At 39.4% G+C, this 26762-nt stretch overlaps 2 protein-coding genes across 9 annotated transcripts in view; both read right to left on the bottom strand.

Moving 5' to 3' along the window:
- Positions 1-2956: 2956 nt before the first annotated feature.
- kars1 (lysyl-tRNA synthetase 1) lies at positions 2957-15563 on the bottom strand. Of its 2 annotated transcripts, XM_085354804.1 has the most exons (15): positions 15505-15563; positions 14628-14786; positions 14202-14340; positions 13824-13989; positions 13644-13737; positions 13120-13306; positions 8587-8712; positions 8305-8424; positions 7025-7187; positions 6546-6719; positions 6303-6388; positions 6134-6219; positions 5921-6047; positions 5654-5797; positions 2957-3446 (listed from the first exon to the last, which is right to left on the bottom strand). In XM_085354804.1, exons 2-15 carry the CDS (start codon positions 14756-14758, stop codon positions 3372-3374), a joined length of 1818 nt encoding a protein of 605 aa, XP_085210930.1. In that variant the 5' UTR covers positions 14759-14786; positions 15505-15563; the 3' UTR covers positions 2957-3371. The 2 variants fall into 2 exon arrangements, with proteins under 2 accessions (XP_085210930.1, XP_085210936.1); XM_085354810.1 differs by lacking the exon at positions 14628-14786 and having other exon boundaries at positions 15505-15557.
- Positions 15564-17667: 2104 nt separating this feature from the next.
- nfat5b (nuclear factor of activated T cells 5b) overlaps positions 17668-26762 on the bottom strand; it is a 43219-nt gene continuing 34124 nt past the window's right edge. For 5 of the 7 annotated variants that reach the window (XM_085377317.1, XM_085377145.1, XM_085377609.1 and 2 more), the window contains 5 exons: positions 25326-25458; positions 24581-24655; positions 24372-24436; positions 22402-24178; positions 17668-21481 (listed from right to left, as the gene is read on the bottom strand). In XM_085377317.1, coding sequence (XP_085233443.1) covers positions 21243-21481; positions 22402-24178; positions 24372-24436; positions 24581-24655; positions 25326-25458 — 2289 coding nt within the window. In that variant the 3' untranslated portion in view covers positions 17668-21242. The remainder of the gene's footprint in view (positions 21482-22401; positions 24179-24371; positions 24437-24580; positions 24656-25325; positions 25459-26762) is intronic. The other 2 variants (XM_085377398.1, XM_085377230.1) reach the window with 1 other exon arrangement.

The raw sequence follows: 26762 nt of genomic DNA on the forward strand, positions 1-26762 counted from the left end.
GTAATACACTTTTAACAGATTCATGCGTTATTGGATCATTGCAGCTGCTGACAGTTTGAATTACTCGTGTATTGCTGGGTAGATTGATCTGTGCAATTGCAGTTTGTCTGCAAAGTAATAAGTAACTTATTCTGTAAAATAAATAGTATGGTGCGCAAAGTACTCTATTTACATACAAAGTATGTTAGAGAAGAAGCAAATGTACTTATACTAAATAAAGTGCAGGTACATTTAACCTGTACTTTAGTAAAGTACTTAAATAAATGTAATAAGTTATACTATACTGTTCCTATTAATGCGCTCATCCAATGGGCAAAAATCTATGTTTCTAATCAAACAAAAGTACCTTTTGCCTGATGAAAAAAAACTAATTTTCCATATAAAGGTTGATACTCGTCAGCTGTGCAAATCTCAGTGAAACAGTCCACTTATGTGGATTCTGTTTCCTGTGAGTGCAGCATGAATTTATGATGAGCTGTTTACATTTAAACTATACACAGGTTTACTCCTGCAACTGCTTTGTACATTTTATGGAGAAAGGTTTTGTTTTTTTGTTGTTTTGTTTTTTTAACATGACTACAGAGAATAATAAAATGATTTTGTAGTTTCTTTGGTAGTATATAAAGCAGTGGTATAAACAGAATTACTCAATAAAAAAATGAAAAACTGCTGCTGGGACTGTGCAGCTGTGAAGGCTGTGGTGTCTCAGTGTCTGATGTATGAACATAACTCTGGCATCACTGCACTGGCTTGTAGGGAAAAGATTAGTGATCTGGTTGTCAAGCTGATGCTGAGGCTCAACCTACACCGGAGCTCAACTGGTCCAGAAACAACTGCTGATTCTCTATTTGCATGTGAGCACTTTGACTTTAAAAGCATAAATAAAATAAATAACACTTCTGGATCAGAAGTGTTGTTGGGGACATCAAGGCGTACCTTAAATGTATGAGCAGGCCTAGTTTGTTTAAGCAGGACATTATGGGAGTGGAAAAAATGCTTTCTTCTTCAATACTGACAGCTCCCAACTGCAGAAACCTCCGGCTCTTGACCACAGTCTGGGTGACAGAGATTAAAAGTCATTGGTTCTTGACTCAGAGCTGTTTGTGAGAAAAACAGAGCAGGGCCTTGTTTTTGCCCTTGAAGGTAAACTTAATCTTAAACTTTCAAAAGGCACAAGCTAGAAGAGTTTTTACCCTCTCCAGCCAATGCTTGGTGACACTTAAAATGAAATTGATCATACACAGAGCTCCGGTGATTGAATCTACCATGAAAAGGGACTTTTTTTAAAGCCAAGAGCAACAACACAAAATACTCTGAAAACAAGATAGTAGGGTATATACACTTGATGCTCCAAAAGGGAGACAAAGTGATTGAGAAACAATATCCAACCTTCCTCCAAAACAGTTTATTTTAAATTTCCTAACTTTTCTTGCATGTAAACAAATATTTAAAATGTTCTTTTAAAGAGTCTTGATGCATTCTCAATCATCCAGGTAAGTAAATCTCCAAAAGTTGATTCTGTTCATCTGGACGTAGCGTTTTCAGTGGGTGAAACGTTTCCTCACTCATCCAAGTGACTTCTTCAGTCTCAGCTGACTGCAGGTCAACATAAACGTACATTTGCATAATGACTGAAACTAGCTCACTGAAGGAACAGTGGGCTGGGAGGTCACCTTCATCATAATTATGCAAATTCTCATAACCATTGATCAACAACCACTGATCAAGGCCCACTGATCAAAGACCACTCAGTTGAGATGCATTTTTTCTAAACACTGGGCCTCTGTGGCTTTTAAACCCCAAAACACGCTGCGTCAAAAATTGGTCCACCCCAAGGATCGGGTGTCCCGACACAAACAGAGTAACATAGTGTACGCTGTTAAGTGCCAAGATTTATACATCAGAGAAACCAAACAACCTCTGGCGAAGCAGATGGCACAACACAGAAGAGCCACCTCGTCAGGCCGGGACTCTGCAGTCTATTTACACCTACTGGCCAGTGGACACTCTTTCAATGATGAGGATGTACAAATCCTGGAGGAACGCTGGTTTGAGTGCGGAGTCAAGGAGGCCATTTACGTGAAAAGGGAAAGACCATCTCTGAATCGAGGAGGGGGCCTAAGGGTACATCTTTCACCATCTTACAATGCTGTGATTGCAGCCATTCCCCAACTCTCTGTGAATGGGACTCATGGCCATTGATCAGTGGTCTTTGATCAGTGGTTGTTGATCAATGGTCATGAGAATTTGCATAATTATGATGAAGGAACTGACCTCCCAGCCCATTGTTCCTTCAGTGGGCTGGTTTCAGTTATTATACAAATGTACTGTTTATAAATTTGGGGAAACCTGCAGTCAGCTGAGACTGAAGTCACTTGGATGAGTGAGGAAACATTTCTCCCACTGAAAATGCTACGTCCAGATGAACAGAATCAACTTTTGGAGATTCCTTTAAAGAGCAAAAGCTAAGTGGTTTACACAAACACAATGACAGACACTTTTGGGAATAACCACACCAGTAGATGCAGTTAGGCTCATTAGTGGATTTGAACTTTTCATTGTTTGCTACAGTGCTTTGTATGGACTAATATTTGTGATTCCATTGGTGTCACTTACTGTGTTGGGTTAATGAGTACATTCTTTATGAAAAAGAGATTATTTGCGTTTCAATTTTCAGACTCGGTTCATTGAGTTACTAGGTCAAATTTTATGAATACTGAAAATAATAATCCCTCATAATTAAATCCTACCATCCATTTTCACTTGCCAAATTATGCTATAGTGAAAAACCAAACATTAAAAAGTTAAATATACCACATTTTAGGAGCCTTGATATTAAACAAATGTATAAATTCAAATGTCAAACTATGAGCACAGGTTTATTCTTGTTAAAAAATAAATAAATAAAATAAACACATACACAAGACTTAAGAAATCAGTTTACTTTATATGAACTTTATTCAAACCTCTTGGCAAAGGATTATTGTGGAGTCCAACTTGAAAAACTTAGACAAGGATTTTAAGTAGACCTGGTAAAAAGACTTGAGTATTAGAGGGTCTTGAACATTGTTATTATATGCTGTACCCTAAAGCATCCCTTTAAATAGCTCAAAGTATATTTTGATCAGACAGGATTGCGAAAGTGTATGGAATAAAAAACAAACAAAAAACCCAGAAAATCCAAAACGTGTATTTGAGACCTGATGATTTTCCTTACTGACAGAAATTATCAATCATTTGACAAACTAACATTGATAAAACACAAGACCCAGAAACTCCACTGATGACAACAATGAGGTAAAGGCTCATTCTTCTTCTTCATGCCGACTCCTGCAAAGGTGTGATAGCAGGAGAGGTCCGAGGTCATGTTATTAGACAGAGGTGCCCTCTGATGGCGCTGCTGTCTTATTGTCATCAGGCTTCATGGCTGGGAACAGCAACACCTCCTGTGAAGGTGAAAAAACAAAATGTTAGCAGAGAATTCTTTTTCATGACACAAAGATATAACAACTGCCCGGCAGACGTTAGCAGCTCGTTTGTTTTGTTCATACAGTAGCTTCTCATTAACCCATTATTCTTGGTAGTTCTCCAATTCTGTGCTTTTCTGGGGCAGTTTAGTCTAAACATACAAGTCAAGAAAGGCACCATTTTGTCTTACATAGTTAGGCTACAAACTGATTTTTGGGGAATAATTTTAATGTAGTCTCAGTAACTACCATTAACCACACACTAAACAACAATTTGGCCAATCTTTCACTTGTGCATTTAAAGTGTATTCAGTTTTAAATGTTTTCTGAACACGTTAGTCGATGATCATGTTTTTCCCCCCCTCTAATTTAAATGACTAGATATTAGTCATCAGGAGCATCCCTAATAAAAGCAACCCTGGCTCATCCTTTAACGTAACATGATTACGAGCAAGGATTAAGATTTAAAAGACCAAGACACCTAGCATCAGAAAAATACAAAATTAGCCAGGGTAAATAAAAATAAATACATTTAGCAAAACTAAAATAGCCAAGTTTATAAAAACATGAACCTATAATGTAAGTTCTCTTCGTCAAATGTACAGTACTTAACAAATTTATCAAGTATGGTTTATCAAAACTATTTTTAATGGTAAAATATAATTACTGTTGTTATCCTGTACTTTTTCTCTGTATTACGTCAATGTAAAGCATCTTCAGGGGACCGTTTGCTGTGATTTAGTTTATATAAACAAAACTGAACTGAACTGAACAAACTGGAGCCATGAATTTTAATATTTATTATTTTACAAATAAGCATATTTTTATTTTTTTGACTGAGATGCCAAATTACAGGTATTTACTTGAATCCATGAATGAAAAAAAAAATCAGTTTCCTTTTTTGGATGTTAATTCATTTCCAGTCCTCAAATTCAGTTATAAATTCAATTTGTTATTTGTGAAATACATGATAGAAATTTTTAGTTTTAAACAAGCTTTTGTAAGATGTGTCTAATGCATTTGTCAGCCACTCTATGGGTAATAAAAACATACACCTGTGATTATTCTGCTCCAGGAGAAACAGTGAGGGTACCAACTCTAACACCAAATGTAAATTAATTTAAAACTGGTTGAATGCAATAATAAAAAAAGAAAAAGTGGAATTTTTCACAAAAAAAAAAAATAGAGAAATTTCATTAGAGAAGAAACCATTGGCAGAACTAAGAATGATTCACCTGTTGAAGTTGGAACAGATGAAATTTTTAGTTTGATCCTGACAGCAAAAAACAGCATATAAATATAAACATAAACCTAACCTTTTGAACACCTCAGAACAGCAGTAAATTGGGCATCCCCATTAGGGATGTGAGTGACTAGCCGACTAGCCATCGTTGCTATTGTCACTAGTCAGAACCAGATGTATTTGTTGTTTAATCTAACTGCTTTACATTTAAATTGATACCAAATGTTGGTAAATAGTTGTGTCCTATCTGCCACCAGATGGCGTAGGTGAGCGCCTACGGGGTAGGGTGTCGAGACCAGGCACGTCCTACTGGGAGGTGGCCCTGGAGTACACACAGGTGCTGCTGGAGTGAATATATCTATCGGCTGGCCTGGAAACGCCTTATTATTTCCCCGGATAAGTTGGAGGAGGTGGCTGGCGAAAGGGAGGTCTGGGCTTCTTTGCTTAAGCTGCTGCCCCCGTGACCCAACTTCACGAAAGAAAATGGATAATTTATGAGTGGTTTTAAGTGGTTTTCGTGAATTTTCGAACAGCATGCCTAATTCATAATGCACGACATAACACTTTTCAGTCACAGTTTTTTTTAGGTTTTGGGATGGTAAATTTTACATATTTTAATAATACATGAACATTTTTGTAGTATCATGTTTTCATATTATATTTGACATTGCTTTAAGTGTTTTTCTTCTTCTTTGTCTAGATTATAATATGTGATGTTCATAATGCACGATGCGAGGTGCCGCACAGTTAAGCAGCATAATTTAATATTGCCGAGCATGATTAAATAATTAATTACTTTGTTAACAAAGTTTCTGACATTAAACGGTTTGCAAATTTTTGTTTTTTTAAGTTTAAGACTAATTGGTTAGTCTAATTTTTCCCCTGGTTTAGGAAAATAGGCAGCAGAACATCTCTAATCCTCACCATGAGGACTTTAATTTACCTTGATGTTGTTGGAGTCTGTGAGGAACATGGTGAGACGATCGATGCCCATGCCCCATCCGGCAGTTGGTGGCAGACCATATTCCAGAGCTGTGCAGAAGGTCTCATCGATGAACATGGCTTCATCATCCCCTTCAGCTTTGGCCTGAAAAAGATCCACCTCAAATCACTGACATGCAATACCATCACAGCATAAAGACAGAACACCAGGAACAGGACAGTGCACTGAAGTAGAAGTGAAACAGGTCATATTATCCTTTAAACACACCTTGGCTTGCTGCTCAAACAGTTCCCTCTGTCTAATCGGATCATTCAGCTCAGTGTAAGCATTGCAGATTTCTTTCTTCATCACAAAGAGCTCGAAACGCTCAGTTAGCCCTTTCTGGGTTCTGTGCCTGTAACAGAAGGGTCAGAAGTGTCAGTATAAATCTGAACATTGCCATTTTAAATAAATATGAAGGCTAAAGATAGCATTTCTCACCATTTTGCTAAAGGGCTCATGATTTGTGGGTGATCACAGATGAATGTTGGGTTGATACAAGTGACCTCTAGGAAGTCTCCAACCAACTGTGGGGGTAAAAAGCCATTAGCAAGTCAGATTCAACGGAGGAAAAAAGAAGAATAACAGGTTAAGTAAATTTATAAACCACCTTGTCAAGGAGACGGGCAGTGGTCCTGGGTGGAGGACATTCAACTCCTTTCTGGGCACACAGGTCGTCAAAGAATTTACGTGTCTCTAAAAAAGGGAAAACAGTAAAAGGAAAAAAATGACTGCAAGAGAATAATACACATATTTCCTAATGATCAACTATTGTAAGGATGATGAAGTCATTTTTCTGAAGCAGTAATTTTTCACATGTGAAGTGTCTGTTATAGATTTCACAGATTCTTACCATCACTGTCATAGCTGTCAGCAGGAGGGAACTTCACTCCCATAATTTTCTCCAGGTCATGAGTCATGCTCACTCTTTTGAATGGTGGCGTGAAGTCGATCTCATAGGCCTGTCCCTCTGGACCATCAGGGTGATAAGTCACCTTGTATCCTCCAGTGATGTGCTTCACCATTCCTGCAGCAAACAAAGTGACAAAACTGAAAAGACCCTGAGGAGAAAGCTCTGATCAACTTAACATCAGTTTTCATGAAGCCATTTAGAACATCATCATTGTGCTTCAAAGACTGCTTTCTATACTGTCATTGGCCAAATAGCAAATCACGAATCCCATTTAGGTTTTAAATCAAGTCACATATTCTAATGCAACTCAATTTATCAGGAGGTAATCTGAGTTACAGCTCATAATGTCATAACTGTGTGTGAAAGAAAACTCTCACTGACCAATGAAATAACATGGCCGCGATGTAGTCTCTACTTACCTGAGAGTAGTTTCTCCGTGATTTCCATCAAGTCATTGTAATCAGCATATGCCATATAGAATTCACAGGTGGTGAACTCTGGATTATGAGTGAGATCAATGCCTTCATTCCTGAACTGACGGCCAACCTCGTACACTCTGTCTATGCCACCGACTACGAGCATCTGTGGGAAACATATGATGGACAGTGTATATAATTCAGTTATGGTAGAAAAATACAGGTTAAGAGTTTTGAGTGGTTCACCCAATTTACTAGAACATCAAAAAAACTGATTAAGATCAGATGTGCTTTAGGTATCGCAGAACCGGGAAATTCTCATCACATGGCAGTAACTCGTGTCTTCAGAAACTGCTGATCGACTGGGATTTTCCCACACAACCATCTCTATGGTTTATAGTTTTCTGGTCAAACTTGCCTTGATGATGTCAGAGGAGAATGGTCAGACTGCTTCGAACTGAGAGGAGGTAACAGTTAACTCAAATAACCACTTAGAATAACCAATATGCCAAGGTATGCAGAACTGCATCTCTGAACAGACAACATGGGCTACAGAAGACCACATGCTACAATTCAATACAAGTTAGTTGCAGAATTAGGCACAAACAACACGAAAGCATGAAGCCATTAGACTGCTGGTGGTGGTTTAGGGGTACACTTTGGGTCCCTTAGCAGCAATTGAGCAACATGCTACTGCCTACCTATTACCAGAATGTACCCATCCACTGGTGGTAACATGCCATGTCACAAAGCTCAAGTCATCTCAAACTAGTTTCTTGAACATGACAATAAGTTCACTGTAGTCAAATGGCCTCCACAGTCACCAGATCTCAATGTGAGAGAGCAACTTTGAGATGTGATGAAATGGAAGATTCACATCAATGATGTGCAAAAATTGCTGAGGAATGTTTCCAGGACCTTAATCCTTAATTGAATCTAAGCCACGAAGGATTAAGGCAGTTCAGAAGGGAAAAGAGGGTCTAACTCAGTACTAGCAAGGTGTACCTAATAAAGTGTCCAGTGAGTGTATAACAAATACATTTAATAGTAAGCAGAAGTCTATCTACTCAAGATCAATAAAATGATTCAGAGTATTAGTGATTATTAGTGGTAAGGTGTAGTGAGAGTCCAGGGTTGAAATAAACTGTAAATCTCTTCCATCACATCAGTTGTCACGCTGTAAAGAGTTAGTGCAACACATCTGACAGATGCATTTCATAATAATTTCATAACAATTACAGAGGAGCATGACATACATGGATGACTCTGGGATAGCACATTACCTTGTGGTAGAGCTCAGGAGCAATCCTCATATACAGGTTCATGTCCAGGTCATTATGATAAGTAACGAATGGGCGGGCCACTGCACCACCAGGAATAATGTTCATCATTGGCGTCTCAATCTGAAGCAGAAAAATAAAACATGAATCAGCACGGCAGATTTAAACTTACAATATGTTTAAACAAATATACAAACTATTAGAACATTATTTTATAAAATCCACACACCAAAAAACAAACAGACAAACACAGATTAGTTAGGTATATGTTCAAATCCAACTTACCTCCAAAAATCCCAACTGGTCTAGGAAGCTGCGTAGATATGTGATGATTTTGGCGCGAGTTATAAACTTCTGCCTCACGTAGTCATTGAGAATCAGATCCAAGTAGCGCTGGCGGAATCGCGTTTCCTTTGAGTGAAGGAATTCACATTGGGAAAATACATTCATTATTCAAAAGAGAGAGGGAAAAAAAAGGTCTTTTAAAATGAACTGCCCATCATTTTACATTTCAAAACTGGCAATATTTCTAGTGGTTTAATTGGAACTACAACATCTGCCAAAAAATAAAAAATAAAAAAAAACAACAACTTTCATTGCATTTAATCTAAGCTAAGACATAAATTAAAACAGCCTTCACTAGATTAGGTGTTTGTTCATGTGGACGTGTTTTGTGTGAATGACTGAGTGTCTGTCAGAGTGCAATGAATAAAAGCAAGCACATCAGCATCCTTAGAACTGGGTTTTGTCCTGTGCTGCAAAAACATGTTCTAATGGTGCAGGTCTGAACTGGAGTTAATAATAAGTTCTGCCTAACAGCACTGGGTCAGTGGTGCAGAGTTTTACTTTTACTGGCCTGTGGAAGAAAACAGACCAGATTCAGCCCTGTCTTCTGCAGGTATCACTCAAACAGAAAGCATGCCTAAAGATTATATCAGAGTAAGTTAGCAGTTCATCTGCACAGATATGCTCTTATTTTACCTTCTGCAGTTTTATAGTTTTGCTGTATCAAACAAACGGCAGTGGATGGCAGCAGCTACACTGAAGTTCACTTTTCTCCACGTTGGGTCTTGCTGAAGAGGTGGTTTGTTTAAGGACTCTTGCCAGCTTTTTTCCTAGTAAAAGTTTTAATGGTTGTTATAGTAACAAGTGCTGCTGTTTTTCGCTCCATCTGAGGTCACCCTCTCAGTAAGGGAGTCCATTATTAATATTAAACCATGGCAGCATCATCGTCATCATACCTTTTATTCACAAGCTGCTCCTAAATACATTTCTACTGCAGGTCTATTTCAGCTGCAACTGCGCACTACAGAGCTGTGGATTAAATAGAGCATTGAACAAAATGTTTGCTGTGAGAATTAAAAAAAGAAACTAGTTAGTTGATGAACTGTTGTAGCCCAATACTGATTACTGCAGTTCTAACAGCAGATATATTTGTTTCCCTCCTCTTAACAGAGGCTAAAGTCTACATTCACAGCAATATTAGCTCCTCTGTAAAAGCTTTCTGCTTATTGGACACTGCAGCCAAAGCTGGTTAGTGAACACAAAAGTGATCCTTAACTGTCACTGAATAAATATCATAAGACTAAGACAAACAACTCAAATGCTGCTAGACTAGTGTGGGACTCATGTAATGGGTGGGCACAGATGGAAGTATTGTAATAGATATTGCCCCCCCTCCATAATCTCATGCATTCTTATCATTGTTATGTTATGCATTCAGTTCTGTATTACTATTTCTGACACATACTGTGATAACTGGCAATATAGCTAGGATACTCTGATCAATGATGATTCCCACGGGTGGTGCTCACGCAGGCACTGAATCGGGCAGCTTTGGGCTCACGCAGGCACTGAATCGGGCAGCCTTGGGGTCCTGTGTGTTCTACTGCACAGATAGCCTGCAGAGCGCAGCTACGCTGAACTGAAGTGCTTGTGTTTTGTATTTGCAGGTGAGCACAAGTTATGTGTTGAAAAACAGAATGATGTTGACGTATGAGAAATGTATTAGAGTAAGGTACTGTCATTAATGGAACACAACGCTAATGTCGAAGTTTGTGATTTACATGATGTACCCGAACTGGTGTTAAACGGGATGTCACATCGCAAATGATGTAATGAGGGGATCGAGAGGGTAGTCTCCATGCGCAACAATACTAGTTGGAGGAGCATACGAGTGTGCAGAATATTGTAATATGAACATTGGTGGGAAAATACTGAGTAAATGAGTACTTTGTTAACACGTGTTCAGTAGTTATATGTAAAATGGTCGTGTGTGTTCTACTGCACAGATAGCCTGCAGAGCGCAGCTACGCTGAACTGAAGTGCTTGTGTTTTGTATTTGCAGTTGCAAATGAGCAAGTAAAGAGAACGATTCTGAACTCATGCACGCCTGGAAGTGTCATTTGTCCACGTGTGCAACACTTGCAGTGCAGGTAAAGAAAGTGGCACATGACTATGCTGCAGTGAATGATACTATTGTCTTTAAAAGTCGTAACATCTACTGTGAAAAAAGGTCTACACTGGAGAAACACAGTAACATTTAAGCCTTGTAAAGTAGAACATTTTTCTAGCTTGTGTCATTTGCACTTTGTCGCTGCCTTGAAGCAGAGCACATCGTGAAATTGAAGAATGAATGCCTTGGCTGTTAAAGCTAACCTTTTAAATTGGGTAGCACTCCCATTTATAAATGATTTAGTTCCTTTAAGAAAGAGACGACAAAAGTACCGTTTAGTTTCACTAACACTGCCTTAATATACAACCTGAAGAAAAGTACTGGACCACCTACACATTACAGCTACAGGAGCTGCTCTCTCATGCAATCCCATGGCATGAAGCTCTTGGCAAACAATTTTTGTGCTGATATTAATACCAGAGAAGGTTTGGAACTCACTGGTTACTGAGTAAACAAAGCATTTGTGACTTACAAATACAATATGCACCTCAGCACTTTTGTGGGGCGACTTGCTATAGTGCTGAAATGCTTCTGCTTTACGAATAATACCACTAATAGGTGACTGTGACTTACAGTGGGGCAAAAAAGTATTTAGTCAGCCACCGATTGTGCAAGTTCCCCCACTTAAAATGATGACAGAGGTCAGTAATTTGCACCAGAGGTACACTTCAACTGTGAGAGACAGAATGTGAAAAAAAAATCCATGAATTCACATGGTAGGATTTGTAAAGAATTTATTCGTAAATTAGGGTGGAAAATAAGTATTTGGTCACCTCAAACAAGGAAAATCTCTGGCTCTCACAGACCTGTAACGTCTTCTGTAAGAAGCTTTTCTGTCCCCCACTCGTTACCTGTATGAATGGCACCTGTTTGAACTCATCATCTGTATAAAAGACACCTGTCCACAGCCTCAAACAGTCAGACTCCAAACTCCGCCATGGCCAAGACCAAAGAGCTTTCGAAGGACACCAGGAAAAGTATTGTAGACCTGCACCAGACTGGGAAGAGTGAATCTACAATAGGCAAGCAGCTTGGTGTGAAAAAATCAACTGTGGGAGCAATCATCAGAAAATGGAAGACATACAAGACCACTGATAATCTCCCTCGATCTGGGGCTCCACGCAAGATCTCATCCCGTGGGGTCAAAATGATCATGAGAACGGTGAGCAAAGATCCCAGAACCACACGGGGGGACCTGGTGAATGACCTGCAGAGAGCTGGGACCAAAGTAACAAAGGTCACCATCAGTAACACACTACAACGGCAGGGAATCAAATCCCGCAGTGCCAGACGTGTTCCGCTGCTGAAGCCAGTGCATGTCCAGGCCCGTCTGAAGTTTGCCAGAGAGCACATGGATGATACAGCAGAGGATTGGGAGAATGTCATGTGGTCAGATGAAACCAAAGTAGAACTTTTTGGTATAAACTCAACTCGTCGTGTTTGGAGGAAGAAGAATACTGAGTTGCATCCCAAGAACACCATACCTACTGTGAAGCATGGGGGTGGAAACATCATGCTATGGGGCTGTTTTTCTGCCAAGGGGACAGGACGACTGATCCGTGTTAAGGACAGAATGAATGGGGCCATGTATCGTGAGATTTTGAGCCAAAACCTCCTTCCATCAGTGAGAACTTTGAAGATGAAACGAGGCTGGGTCTTCCAACATGACAATGATCCAAAACACACCACCCGGGCAACAAAGGAGTGGCTCCGTAAGAAGCATTTGAAAGTCCTGGAGTGGCCTAGCCAGTCTCCAGACCTCAACCCCATAGAAAATCTGTGGCGGGAGTTGAAAGTCCGTGTTGCTCGGCGACAGCCCCAAAACATCACTGCTCTCGAGAAGATCTGCATGGAGGAATGGGCCAAAATACCAGCTACTGTGTGTGCAAACCTGGTAAAGACCTATAGTAAACGTTTGACCTCTGTTATTGCCAACAAAGGTTATGTTACAAAGTATTGAGTTGTATTTTTGTTATTGACCAAATACTTATTTTCCACCCTGATTTATGAATAAATTCTTTACAAATCCTACCATGTGGATTCATGGATTTTTTTTTCACATTCTGTCTCTCACAGTTGAAGTGTACCTCTGGTGCAAATTACTGACCTCTGTAATCATTTTAGGTGGGGGAACTTGCACAATCGGTGACTGACTAAATACTTTTTTGCCCCACTGTATGTGGGACAGAATGAATTTCAAGAACTGACTGCATCCAATTAAAATACCACGTTTGAATTGGCAGCCTGCCTGGCTAGATGTTATATTTCATGCGCCTGTGGTAAAGGGACTGAAAACAAATGAATTAAAAGATGAAGAGGTATGGACCAATAATTTTGTCCCTACAGTGTGTGCTGGTCACTACCTTGTCTTTGAGACCAAAGTGGAGGTGGGGTAGCATGTGCAAACATGGTGACAGTAGAGTCATCTCAATGGGAATTATACTCAGCTCCCCTTTCTTGGTCTTTCCTGGGTTACCGCGGACACCAATGATGTCACCACGGCGCAGTTTGTTGTTGATAGCCACAAAGTCCTCCTCAGACTTGTAGTTTCTGAAAAAAGAAGGTAACACAGAAAATCAGTCACTACAATTTGAAGTTTCCTCGTAAGGAGAAACATTATTTGGAGACGTAAATGCAGTTTTTTCCCTTAGATTTTATAATTATCACATAATCAAGAAATCTTGATGAAAAGGTAAATCATCAGCTCATTATAATTTAAATATATCATTATGAATCTGTAACATTTACTTTTGCACAATCCATGCAAACCCAAAACAAATTCCCAAATGGGGAGTGTGTCATTCACAGCGTCAAGAGGTGAAATCTCTTTGGGTTTTCTAAAAAAACAAAACAAAACAAAAAAAACAACCCAACTTTGTTTCTGTACCTTGAATTTGCCATAACTTGCAATTTGACTCCTTCACCTCGCAAGTCATAGAACAGCAGCTTGGCACCTGAAGCCCTCTTAGCATGGACGCGGCCTATCAAACATATATTCAGTTTGGATTAATTACAATTAAGTGCAAACACACAGAAAAAAAAAGAGATAGTAAACACTTTTCACTACCTGACACACTGAGAACAACATCTGTCAGCTGGTCTCCAGGCTGTAGATGATTGTATTTCTCAATGAACTCTGTAAGCGACAGGTCCACATTATACTTGTGTGGGTAAGGGTCCTCCGCTGTGCCCTTCAACTCCTGGATGGCCTGAGTGCGGATCTTAAAGTATTGCTGTATTACATGGGAAAAGACAGATGTTCTTGTTGTTAATATATGTTTTTAAAAAGGGTTTAATATATATATATATATATATATATATAGATATATATATATATATATATATATATATAGATATATATATATATATATATATATATAGATATATATAGATATATATATATATATATATGCACTGAGGTAAAATAACTACGCAAAACTCTCACATTGGGGTCAAGCGTCTCCTCATCCAAGGCATTTTCTGTTCCCTGGTCATTTGATTCTTTTTTTTGCTCCACCTGCTCTTTAACCTTGGCTTCTTTCTCAGCTGCCTTTTTCTCTGCTTTCATTCGCCTCTTCAGCTCACTGAATAAAAACAAAAACAGCAATCAGTGGTTGGATACCACATTTCGCCCTTATGATGCATTTGCAACTAAAAACAAATATCTTTTGGAATTCAAAAAAGCCAAAAAGTCACATCATATAACCTACTCTATTATTGTAACCAAAATAAATAAAAGCAAAACAAAAGGACAACATGATTTTCTACTAGCAGAGAGGTACAACAAATATTCATGCAAAACGGACGAACACATCAGCTCTAATGACAAAAGGTTGGTTGTTTTCCGCACTGGAATGGAAAAGCCACCAACCTTTTGTCACCTCTCCAGCGGTTCTGAGCTGGGCTTGCAGCTGTACATGGGGGCGCATATTTTAACCACTGTCCCCTGACCCCACAGGCTTGGCACAGCTGCTGCCTGGCTGCCCTGACCAGACACAGCATGCTGAACTACGACAGTCAGCAGACAGACCTGAGAAAATAGACATATACAAAGACAGTGTACAGTATATGAAGGCTGTCTCTGCCCTGTCCTTCAGGCAAAACTACATCCTGCTGGGGTTGATAGAACCCTCCTATTTGGCAAGACCCTCCAAGATCAAAACAAGTAAACAAGTATATATTTTTATATACGGTAATTAGCTTTACACTTCCTGTAATTAGATTCCGGTTTCACTTTCTACAGCTTTACTCTTGGCAAACAAAGATGATCTGGAAGAACGAAGTAACATGCGCTTGGCTTTATTTAAGATTTTTTATATTAAACAGAGCGTCCTTCTAAATAAACAAATCAGCATACATAGTTTCACCCGATAAACCATCATTCGCTAAAATTATAACTGCACATATAAGACGCCCACGCGATTGCACGATGTATCGAAGTCGTTTAACAATGTATTGTGGATGTTGTAGTTTCACACGTCAACAAGAGACACTTTCGCCACTGGTCTTAAATTAAATTTAGGACTGCAACTACCAGAAACACACACGACTTGAATTCTGGGGTATGTAGGCTAGTACGTTGCCTCAATACGGGACCTTCACTACGTTTTCACGCTCTGACCTGATGTTTTGCGGTGCCAAACTGGAACTGCCATAACTGTCGAAAGGAAAAAAATCTTGGACGATGTGACAAAAGCGATAGAGGTAAAGAGCGGTGAAAATGCGAAAGAAGAAACGAATAAGCTCACTTTTTGCTGAGTTTGTCTCCGTCCACCGTCTTCACGTCTGCCATGTTCTTGATGCAGCGCACAGAAAGAGAAACTGACATGCGTGCGCCGCAGAAACGCGAGAACTGAGTGGTGCGTTCAAAGGACTGACGGAAACCAGAAAACTGAAACGTCCAAGGATACGTCACAAGGTGGGCCCCAAATTACGGCCTGCTGAATGTGGAGAGCTGACAGATCGTCAGTGCTGGGGTTTTTTTTTTTTTTTTTATATTCTATTTTATTTATTAATAAATCAATACATAAATCGGGATTTAATTGCATACTAATATTACTAAATGTTCTGAAATCTAACATGAACTGAAATGTTTCATAACTTGTATGTTGTCGCCTTCATGCTGCACGAATGCGTGTAGTTTAATTGATATCATCTTTCAACACATTTAAAGCTGGAATAAGGTAGGTCCAGTTTATTCTCCCTCCATCCTACGCTTAGGAGAAACGTTTAAAAACGATTTTGCCAGACTTTATTCCATTAGGCGCAATAAATAAATTAACTCTCAGTTACAGATTGCTTTATCTGATATTTTGTTGCTACTTATTTCATTAAAAAAGGGTGTTTTGGTAAGAATATACCAAATGATACTACTATTATTTTCTGAAACATAATCCTATGTTTCATCAGAAAATAATCTACATAAAGCCAGTGTGGAAAAACAAACACAAAACTAGGAATACCTAATTTGTGTTAAGAAGGCATCCAAATAATAAACTAAAACTAATAAAAGTCGTGTCCTCCTCTCATAACCAAGTAATAGTTTTACACCAGAAAAATGAAATAAAAACCCAACTAGAACTTAAAGTAAATACATTTATTACAGATAGCAGCAAGTTTAACAGAAAATTAATTGCAAGAGTAAAAATGTCCCAATAAAAGCCAGATATATAAAAGTTATTTATTTGTTTGTTTGTTTTTTTAATATTTTGGGTAATGATGATTTGATAGTTGTTCACATGGTTAGAAACAGAAAGGAAGATTTTTACACCTTCGGATGTTTACTAGAAGAGTGGTTCACTTAGGCTTTAAATATGGCAGAGAAATGGAAAGTACAATTTGTAGAGAATTTGTGGCAAAGATAATTATCCACACCGTTTCAAATTGCAGAACAAACCTAGTGTGCACCACCTTTTACTGGTCTGACAGATCTGAGCAAAATGACTCGTGACAATTAAAATTACATCCTGTTTAACAGGATGCCCTGAGGGACATCAGAAGAAAGGGAACCACTGCACAGTAAACAACTGGTATAGACGGAGGTATGACTCACATCTCCTAACAAAGCCTTTAAGTAAGATGGGAACAAAGAAAACACACATTTGTGACCCTTGTCTCAACGAAAACACAAGAAAGCATCTTTAATTGTTGCTGAAAAGTTAGCATTTTGACTAACAGAATTAAAACCAGGCAGAAATTGTAAATAACAAAGAACATCTATTTTGGTTTCTCCTTTAGTCTAAAAATGGGAGAGGCTATATAGAAAAATATATGTTCAAAAAGTAATAGATCTACATTTAAAAAGGTTTATTAGCTGCATAGCAGTTTCAGAGAAAAATCTTTTTTGCATCGGTGTCGAACAACATAAATGCAATGGGTACTTCAGTACAAACAAGTCAGATATGACACAAATTGCACAACACATGAATCCACCACAACCTCATTTATCTGGTCACTGTTGTCGAGCACTTAAAGCGCACTCAAAGTGTTATGGCTTGAAACATTCTATTTAATAAGGACTAACCATCCCCGGTAAGGCCAGCGAGGTGTTAAACAAGCAGATATGGTAAAACGTCAATCTGACTGTTGCTACAACATCTCGTTAAGGCACGTGTACAATCTTTATGGGTGTTTTAAGCAGTGTATATGGTAAAAAAAAACAACAACAAAAAACAAAAACACAAAACAACTAAAATGTGTGTGACTCTGCTGACATAATATTAATAGGTTATAATAAAAGAAAACCACATCTTGTTCTACTGAAAAAGAAAATTAAATAAAATGAGAAAAACGAGAACTTTTTTCAAAATAAAACAAAAACCTCCCTCTTGTTTTCCATACACGACGGTGTAAATGAGGGAAACACACTCATATCTGATCAACAATTACACATAATATACACAACTGAGGAAACTACTACCCCCCCCCCCCAAAAAAAAAAAAAAAGTAATCACCTCCCCCTTATGTGTACCATTCATTCACTGTGTCTCAAAATGACACTTTTACAACCATGATGCACATTTAGGATGATTTTCATTGTAAAAATACTGTTGCCCTGTTTTTAAGTATTTGGTCACATCGGACCTTCGGTCTAATTACAAACCATAAATAAACATGTGACGTCAGCTTAAAGGTGTAACTACAACTTCTGCAAGTCACAGAAGGAACTGTGCACGGAAATATCCATCGCAAGGTGCCTGTATCAGCATGTGTGCATGTCTCTTTGGGGGGTGGCTGCCGAATCACGAACTGTGTCATTCACGAAGTTAGAAACACAGCTGCGATTACAATTTGGAGACTAACCAACACACAAATAAATTAAGATATACTTCTCTGAAAAGAGGCACAAGTACTAAACTGATAAAAAAAAAGAATTAGTATCTACAAACAAAAGGAAATTAAATCATAAATATTCAACACTGGAAATATTAGTTATTAAACAAAGTCACAAATTGAAGAAAGCCAGTCTCAGAAAGCTCTTTTCTCCAAAGACGGGTTTTCTTCAGGAATCGGGTCCCTTTAAAAACCACTCCAACTCTTCCAACTTACGCCCTGTTTACATCGTCTCCATCCTAACCGACAGCTAAATCAGATTTGAAAGCGTATAAAATGTAGCGGCGTTGATGTACTTCTGACAAACTATACACAGAAAACACGGCAACAACGAGGCGTAAAACGGGGCCTATCCTATCAGAGACCAGCACCTTGTTCGTGCACACACTTTAAAGGGAAATTAGACATGACATTGAGGGGGAAAGCGTGAACAGTAGAACAATATCTAAAAATAAAATCTGTAAATTCTGTAAAGGAAGAGAAAAAAAAAACTACGCTGATCTTAAAGCTAAAATGCAAGCCTGTAAAAAGAGAATAAAAACTCATGAGCCATAAAACTGGCCTTCCATCATTCCTGGATTCATTCAGAGCAAGATTTGAGTCAACCTTTGGTCCAGAGGTCACTGGCAAACTGCTTACGGCGACATGAACTGTACAGTACAGTATCCAAACTGTACAGTATCCATTTACAAGAAAACATACGTAGCGGGCTCTATTCGTGCATGTTACTACACTATCCTGGATGAGATGTGCAGTAGCATTAGTGAATGCTGCTGCTTTTTCAACATTCACTGAATCAATCACATTAATAACCTGCTGGAAAGGCTTTAAAAAAAAAGAAAAAAGACTACTACTCCTGTTCATGCGTGCCTGCCGCAGAATGACACCAACAAAATGACACTAAAGCACACAATAAAAATATAATATATATATTCTACATATAATATATTCTGCTCTAGGTGCATGTACATATACGAGATATAGGTCATCTGAAGTTAGCATTTAACATTTTAATGCAGGTAATGTAAGTTTTTCCTGATTTGTCCAGTTTTCCAGCACAGCTTTTAGGATTCTAATATGTTAGTACGATGCCAGGTCTCTCTTGGAAATTAGATTTTTAATCTCAATGAGAATTTTTACCTGGATAAATAAAATAAAGGACTAATAATGTTTTAGCTTTTTCTGTGAATGAACAGTGACAGTTGTAACATAGATGTCAAAAATTCACACTGTTATAAAACATTTTTGTTATACAGTAACTAATTTGGACACATTTAGCGATACTGGCTTAAATCAGACTCTCGTGGTAATTTGTTTTTATGATCCATATTCATATTCACTGTAAACAATGCAGAAGAGGCAGCTTCAGGCAAACTTGCTGCCTCCTGGTGATGATTTTTTTTTTTTTAATGCCTTAAATTTTGTCACGCCGTCATTACAAAGCCTGTACACTGTGGTGGATACTGCAAAGTATTTCATACTCAAAAAGACACTGATCAGCCACAACATTAAAACCCATCTTCCTAATATTGCATGGGTCCCTCAAGAACACCTCTGGCGGAGTCCTGATCTCTGGTGGCGAGGATCCTTCTGGACTTGGTCGGTAGTAAATTGAGGAGTCCGTAGACCAGGCTTGTTCCAGCTCAAACTGTCGATGCTTGACATCACTGGGATCTGGGAAGCGTGATGTTCCTTGAGCTGTATTCACGCTGGTCAAACAACAGGTCCAGTTATCCTCATGAATGTCAGGAACCAAGTTCTCCCAGCGGGGCGATAAACTGCATTAAACTATTGAAGGTTTTATTATTGTGGCTGACTGGTGTGTGTTTCACATCATCAGTCTACTCAACTGGCCTTGACAAGACTGATTTGCAGCAAAATATAACACAGAAAAGTACAGCACACCTAGTGAGCATCTGAGCTTCCATCATCGATGAAACCAAAGTCACTTTGTGACAAAGACAACTAAAGCGGATTTATTTACACTATCGGGTGCAAGCTTGCTGCTACAACAATGAAATATTACCCACAAACAAACAAAACTTAATTGCGATATTACATAAGATTAGTGTGTATTCGTTTTTACAGCTCGTCCTTTGTCTCTCATTTCTCTGCCTGCTCCAGCCTTCTTTCACATTTTCTACACTGTTGGATCACATGACTCAACAGAAGCTACCTACCAGGGGAGTCAAACATGAGGGCAGAGGAGCCAATTCAGCCCACTCAAAGACTTTAACAAACTGTAGAACTTGCACAATCTGTGGTCTCTTCAGTCTGTTGTTTTTTTTAATAGCAGTAGTTAAAAGTAATTAAAAATCATCCAACTAATGAGAGTGGCTGTCTAAACCAACTCCCTCTTGAAAAAGAAATAACTCATGGCCTGTCATGCTACACTGAGGTTAAACCAAAAACATCTCAGACTGTTGGTTCTTGTTTTCTTTTTGAAAAATGGAGGATTCATTAACTTATGTTTATTAAACTTTTTAAAGTTGAAGTTCAGTGATTGAACTGCCCTAACACCCACTGAAATGAAATCAAACTGATTTCATGTGGTCCTTGAACTAAAACCCCTTCAACCCCTACATACCGCACTCCTCTCACTGTGTCACACAATCCATGCTCCGTGCAACCAAAATACAAAAGTTTTTAAAAAAGGAAAAAAAAAAGAATGTGATTTGTGAAAACACCACAAGAACTAAAAGATACTGCAAATAACATTAGTGAAATTCTACTTACAGATAGAACTCTAACAAATTCCAAGGATTGCTGGTTAGTGTCTTTCCCGAGGTCTAAATTCAACATCTTTCAAAGTTTCACGGAAGTTTCCTTCTCTGGAGTCCATTGCCATTTTCAGCCATTCAGTCATTGAGTTAGAGATGTTTATGTTTCATTTCTTTTAGTTATCCGAATATTAATTTGTCCACTTTATCTTCATGATCACTATAAAATCTTTAGCTCATCTTAACTGTTCTTTCCTAACACACCCTTAAAAGAAGACCAAATCATATGCATATAGTTCAGAAAAAAACAAAACATGAAGTGACCACAAATAAACACATCACTGAGGGTTAATTTTAAAGGTTTAACTTACATAAAATTCCTAAGAGACAATATTTGGACCTACAAATAGAAAAAGTTATAAACCTGCATTCAATTAGTAGGAACGAGTTATGTTGCTGCCCGGCTCCTGCAGGCTGACCAGCAGATCGTCAATCTTCTCCATGTTCTGAGAGGCAGACATGGTGTTCGGCACAGTGCCAGACTGAGAGAGGGACTGGCTGAGCAGGGACTGGATGTGCGCTTCACTCTCTCTCTGGTTCTGACCAGACTGGCTGATTGCTATTATCTGATCTGACAGCGTGTTTCCAGGAGTTTCCATCAACTGGCCGCATTCTGCAAGGAAGGAACAGAAAGAGCTTCATGACTCAACAGGAACCACAGTCAAGAAAATAACAAACCACAGGCCCTTGAATAAAGTAAGCAGTGAACAGATTATTAATTACTTATGCTTTGGTCATAAATTTGAATGAAAAGTGGAGACACTACTTTACTGTCAATAATGAGTCCTCACAATCCAGATTTGACTGTACTCAATTCTTGCCAATTTGCAACCTATAAATCAGACTTAAAAATTGTGTTTTGTTTTTCTTTTATTGGACAATTAAAGGATGGGGATAAAAAAAAAACAACTTTACAAATATGTTAAAGATGAACATTAATAAAAATAAAAAGGATAAATTCTAATACTGGTATTTCACAGACATGTGAAATTTAATCTGAAGTAACTCATTTTTGCCACTTGAGGGCAGCAGAAACAAGTAGTGATACATAGAGATACAGTCTATGCCAGGGGTAGGCAAGTCCAGGCCTCGAGTACTGGTGTCCTGCAGGTTTTAGATGTGTCCTTGATCCAACACAGCCTGGAGTTGCCTAGCCCTTGTCTATGCAATGAACACATTAACTTTCTATCACGCTTTAAGTTGATGTGGTGAATCTACTGAATAGATACGAAGCAATGCTCAGTAGTCAAAGTTGTGAGTCTCATCACTCAACGAAGCTTCTTTTTAGCTCTGCTAAATAATGAAGAAGAAAAATGGGCTTTTTGACTATGTAATACTCCTTTAGGTTTACCAGCTAATTACTAACTGTATCTTTTCTTGCCATAAACAGCTGTTTGCTGCATCTGGAAACAACTCTAATGAGAGCAACCAGAGTGAACTAAAAGTAACTAAGTGATAATCTTGTTCCTCACTTCTCACTTTGAGTCATTTCAGCAGTTTCAACAACGTGCACTTGCCTAATAAATTCCTTACCGTTCTGGATACCGAAAAGGAAGAGGCCAGCTTGTTGAGGCTGGCTGGATTGATTGACGCTCCCACTCACAGCTGTTTGAAACAGAGATCCTGGCTGTTGAACAGGGGAGGACGTAGTTGTCTGGAGGTTTGCCACGCCATTCTGTGAGGCAAACACGGCTGATTGTGCAAGCTCCTGAGCGGCCAGACCCCCCTGCAGAGAGGCCATAGTGGACTGAGGCATGAAGAGACCCACAGGCTGCTCCTCTCTGTTGCTGCTGTTCCCCAGCTGCATAGGTTGTTGCTCCTGAAACATGGCTTGCTGTGGTGGTTCAGTAGGGTTCCCTAAGGTCATGGGTTCTGGGCGATCTTGCTGGGTTACCGTCACCATGTTGGCTTGAGAAAAGGGCAGAGGGGTGTTTTGGGGCTCTTGAGAAACTAGACTGTTGTTGGTCAAAGGAGGCATTTGGCCTTGGTTACTGAAAAGGATGCTAGAGCCCTGGTCTGGTGTGGAAAGTGTGTTGCTGCAAAACAGCAAGCCAGCCTGCTGTTGCTGCTGCTGCTGGCCTGGAGAAAGTGAATTTGTAGATGAATGTGGGGAGATGTTCTGAAACAGGGTGGCCTGCTGGGCTGGCTGTGTGTGGTGTTGAGGCTGAGATGGTTGCTCCTGCTCCATGGGGCTTCTCTGCTGGATGGGGGAGATCTGGGTCTGAAATACTGACTGTGGTTCAGGGGAAGAAGATTGTAAAGCGCTAAGGAAGGCCAGCTGCTGCTGCTGTTGCTGCTGCTGTTGCTGGGAACTGTTGTTTGAAAGCTGATTGGACATAGAGGTCTGGGGGAGGAAGAGTCCAGGGGATGAGGCTTGCTGCTCTGGAGACTGTAGCACTGTCATGGTGCTTTGGAAGAGTGCAGCCTGGACCTGTTCCTGGGAGGCTTTTTGAAACAGCGCCCCCTGTGGATCCTGCGTTTCTGCCAGAGTGCTGGGATTGTGAAACATCGGTGGTGAAGAGTGAGATGGGGTCTGCTGGAGGAAGTTTGTCTGGATAGAAAGAAGATCATTTGCCTGCTGAAAAAGAGCTGCCTGCTGTTGCTGCTGCTGTTGTTGTTGCTGTTGTTGCTGTTGCTGGTCCGGCTGGAAAAGTGATCCCTGGTTAGTCACCACACCTGGTGATGAGACCTGAAGCTCTCCATTCTTGGCCTGGGATGCATCCTGAAACATGGCACAGTGCATCTGCATCTGTGACTGAAACAGCTGCTGCTGCAGATTCTCCATAACCTGCTGCTGCTGTTGCTGCTGCTGAATTTGCTGTTTTTGGATCTGTTGCTGATGCTGGATGTGTTGCTGCTGCTGTTTGGTTATAGGGTTGTCAGATTGAAGTGATAAGTTACAGTATCCTTTGGCTTTTAGTTGTCTCACTGCTTCTTCCAGCTGGGCTACTTCATCTGGAGGAAAGAGTGGCAGCTGCTGCGGTTGAGATGCAGGTTCCCCACACAACCTTCCCACAGCTCCAGAACTGACACCTGGCCTCTCCTGCCTGAGGCCATCTCTGGTCTCCAAAAGGAACTGCTGTGATCCTTGCTGAAGCAGAGAGTCTGCAGGCACAGAGAACGAGCTGCCCGCAACAATGTCCTGCTTCTGGATGGTGCTTAAGGGCTCAGCGCTGGTAAAAACAGGCGCCTGGCCTTTGTCAGGATCACCTGCAGGCTGAGACAGGTTGCTGGAGAATACTCTGTTTTTATTTAGATGTCCTGCCGTCATATCAGAGTTCTGCTGGGCTGGGCACAGATCACCAGTCTGCTGATAACCCACAAAACAGAACACAAAAGATGTGCTTCACTTTGCTTTTCAGTTATGCATCACTGTTATTCTCTTTTTCAAAACACAGAATACTACCTTTATGCTTTATTTCAGGGACAATAAAACATGAACGAACTGAACGACTTGACTTTAAAACAAATTATGAAAGCAACATATAAGATAAAAGCTTCACCTTAAATACTCCTGAAGACTGAAGGTTGCTTGTCACCTCCATTGGAGTGACATCTTCTCTCTTTACTAAAGACAACAAAGGCATCAGGGATCTATCTACAACCGTACGAGTAGCAAGGATTACATTACATTTTTTTCCATGTATTCACTTTACTATATATAGGAAACCTTGGTGTCTTTGTTAAAAAATTTAAATAAATAAAAAATAACCTTTAATTTGCTCATCAAAAGAACACGTCTTCACTGGAGAAGGCAACTCTTTCTTCACAGGAACATCGATTGTTGCTGCAAGTGTCAGCAAAATGACAAAAATCAATGCACAGCAAAAATGTTAGTTAAGTAAAGCTACATATGATGTGAGTGGACAGCTAATTAAATTGCTTACTAAATTTTAGTTTAGTTACTTTGTCACACCTTACAGTGTTTTACCCAGAGGACTAAAAGGATATCAAATTAACTAGTAAAGAGACAATTTAAAAGGTAATGACTGCTAAAATAACAATGACAATATATTGATATACTCAACAAAGAAGTGATGTAAGTCTTATGACTACTGTACACAAGAACATTCATAAAAGCATAATTATATATTAAAACAAAAAAGTTTTTAAGGCCCAATCACACAGGCTGATAGACTGGTTTGCGAACCCCTGGCAACCATCGGTCACCAGGAAAAGAATGTGTATTCCTCAAGGCCAAACACCTAGAGAGTGAAAATTTGGCCTGTGTGTCTGGGGTGTTAAATACAATCCAGCTTTATTTTCTAACTAGGTTGGTCTGCTTTGGTACCAGTCAGTAAATCTAATCAGCCATGTGTGGGAAATGACCCAGTAATCTGAAGGCTACATGCAAGGTTACCAGAATCCCGATTACATTTTCATGGTCATCTTTCTATCAGCCGATTGTAAAAAGGACACACTTCATGTGAATTAGTGTGAAACGGATTCAAACAAACCTGGATCTGGAGTGTAAGTAAATGGCTGAACGTCATGGGATCTCCCAGCATTCGTCACCACGTAGATTCCTACACACACTTTAGATGTGATGACTTGGTTCTGGTAGGGAGGAACCTTTACTATCAGGTGATTCTTTGGGATGATAAACAAAAAAAATCATCAGCAAACACGACTACAACAATAAGACTACCCAACTTCAGCATTCTGCTATAGAGATTTCTATGACACATCTGACATCACAGTGACACCAAATATAAATGGGCAATAAATCCAGGGCTCTCAAAATTTCAAAATCCCTGGTAGCCCTTCGGGCAGGGACTCTTCAGTTTTTGGTAGCCCAAAATAAATGTAAGTAGCCCGAATAAAAAAAGAGAGCAATTTTTTGATTGATGTTTTGTTTCCTGTTTTGTTTCCTTTACAATATTATACATTAAAGTATAATATTGTAAAGGAAACAAAACATTAATCAAAAAAATGTTGAAAAACAAATTACAACATTGTATAAAAATTACAATCATCAACTCAAATACTTGGTTCTAATTGAACAGAAATTTCTATGAACTTGTAAGAACTGTGTAGGACATGAATCAGTCTGTGTCAGATCCTGACTTTGAAATTTCCGCTGAAGTCACGGGTAAGAGACAAGTGGAACCAAGATCGAGGCCATTTGCTTTTTGAAGTTTGCAAAGACTGCTAAATTTTGCCAGTGGTAGTTCACTCTTTGCAACATAGTACGCTGTTCTAAACAGATTTTTCAGGTTTATTTTTAGTATGTTATTTGCAATTGGTGTTTGTTCTGGGAAAGATATTGCAGACTGAGCAATAATGCATTTCTTGCATTTCTCATGGGTTCTAATGGGGGCCTTTCTTAAAATGACTGGTCCCAGTAACAAAGGCGCTTGTCGACTCAGAAATCGAGAGAAAACCAACAACACACCCGGCAGAACATTATGTTATTTACACGGGTGCACATAAGTGGTCCGCATGTGCGCATTCCTTGTCAAAATAAAAGACGCGCACCAGATAAGAAGTTGCAACGCGCGTTTGCGTCCATATAAAAAGCACTGTTTTTGTCCGCTAGAGTGGGATTTTCACGGCACATTCCGCACCACATCTCTGTGCGTTCATCATTTGTTTGAAGCCAGCTCACCTCCTGCAACCACTTTTCTGAGAATACGCGCTTCTTTTGTGGTTCGGACTCCTTCTGACATTTCTTTGGAGGTGGAGGAACACCAAAGTAATTGCTTAAAGGAGCTTCTTCGACATCTTTAAGAGTTCTAAACAAATGTCTGTCCTCCTCCAGAAAATCTTATGTATGCAAACACGCGTTGCAACTTCATATCTTGTGCGCGTTTTTTATTTTGACAGCGAATGCGCACCTGCGGACCACTTATGTGCAGCCCTGGTTATTTAGCTCGTCATATTGCAGCCACAGA

This window comes from Diplotaxodon limnothrissa, linkage group LG1 (assembly GCF_057381915.1).
Source record: "Diplotaxodon limnothrissa isolate DT_005_m linkage group LG1, D_limnothrissa_male_GT1.1, whole genome shotgun sequence".
Classification (NCBI taxonomy): Eukaryota; Metazoa; Chordata; class Actinopteri; order Cichliformes; family Cichlidae; genus Diplotaxodon; species Diplotaxodon limnothrissa.

Excerpts from the sequence above, each read along its gene's own strand:
- kars1 (XM_085354804.1), bottom strand. The coding sequence starts at position 14,758 with ATGCTGTGTCTGGTCAGGGCAGCCAGGCAGCAGCTGTGCCAAGCCTGT. Across the intron at positions 13,738-13,823 it reads TGTTGTTCTCAGTGTGTCAG|GCCGCGTCCATGCTAAGAGG; the intron begins GTAGTGAAAAGT and ends TATGTTTGATAG. Across the intron at positions 6,048-6,133 it reads ATGAGCCCTTTAGCAAAATG|GCACAGAACCCAGAAAGGGC; the intron begins GTGAGAAATGCT and ends CTTCTGTTACAG.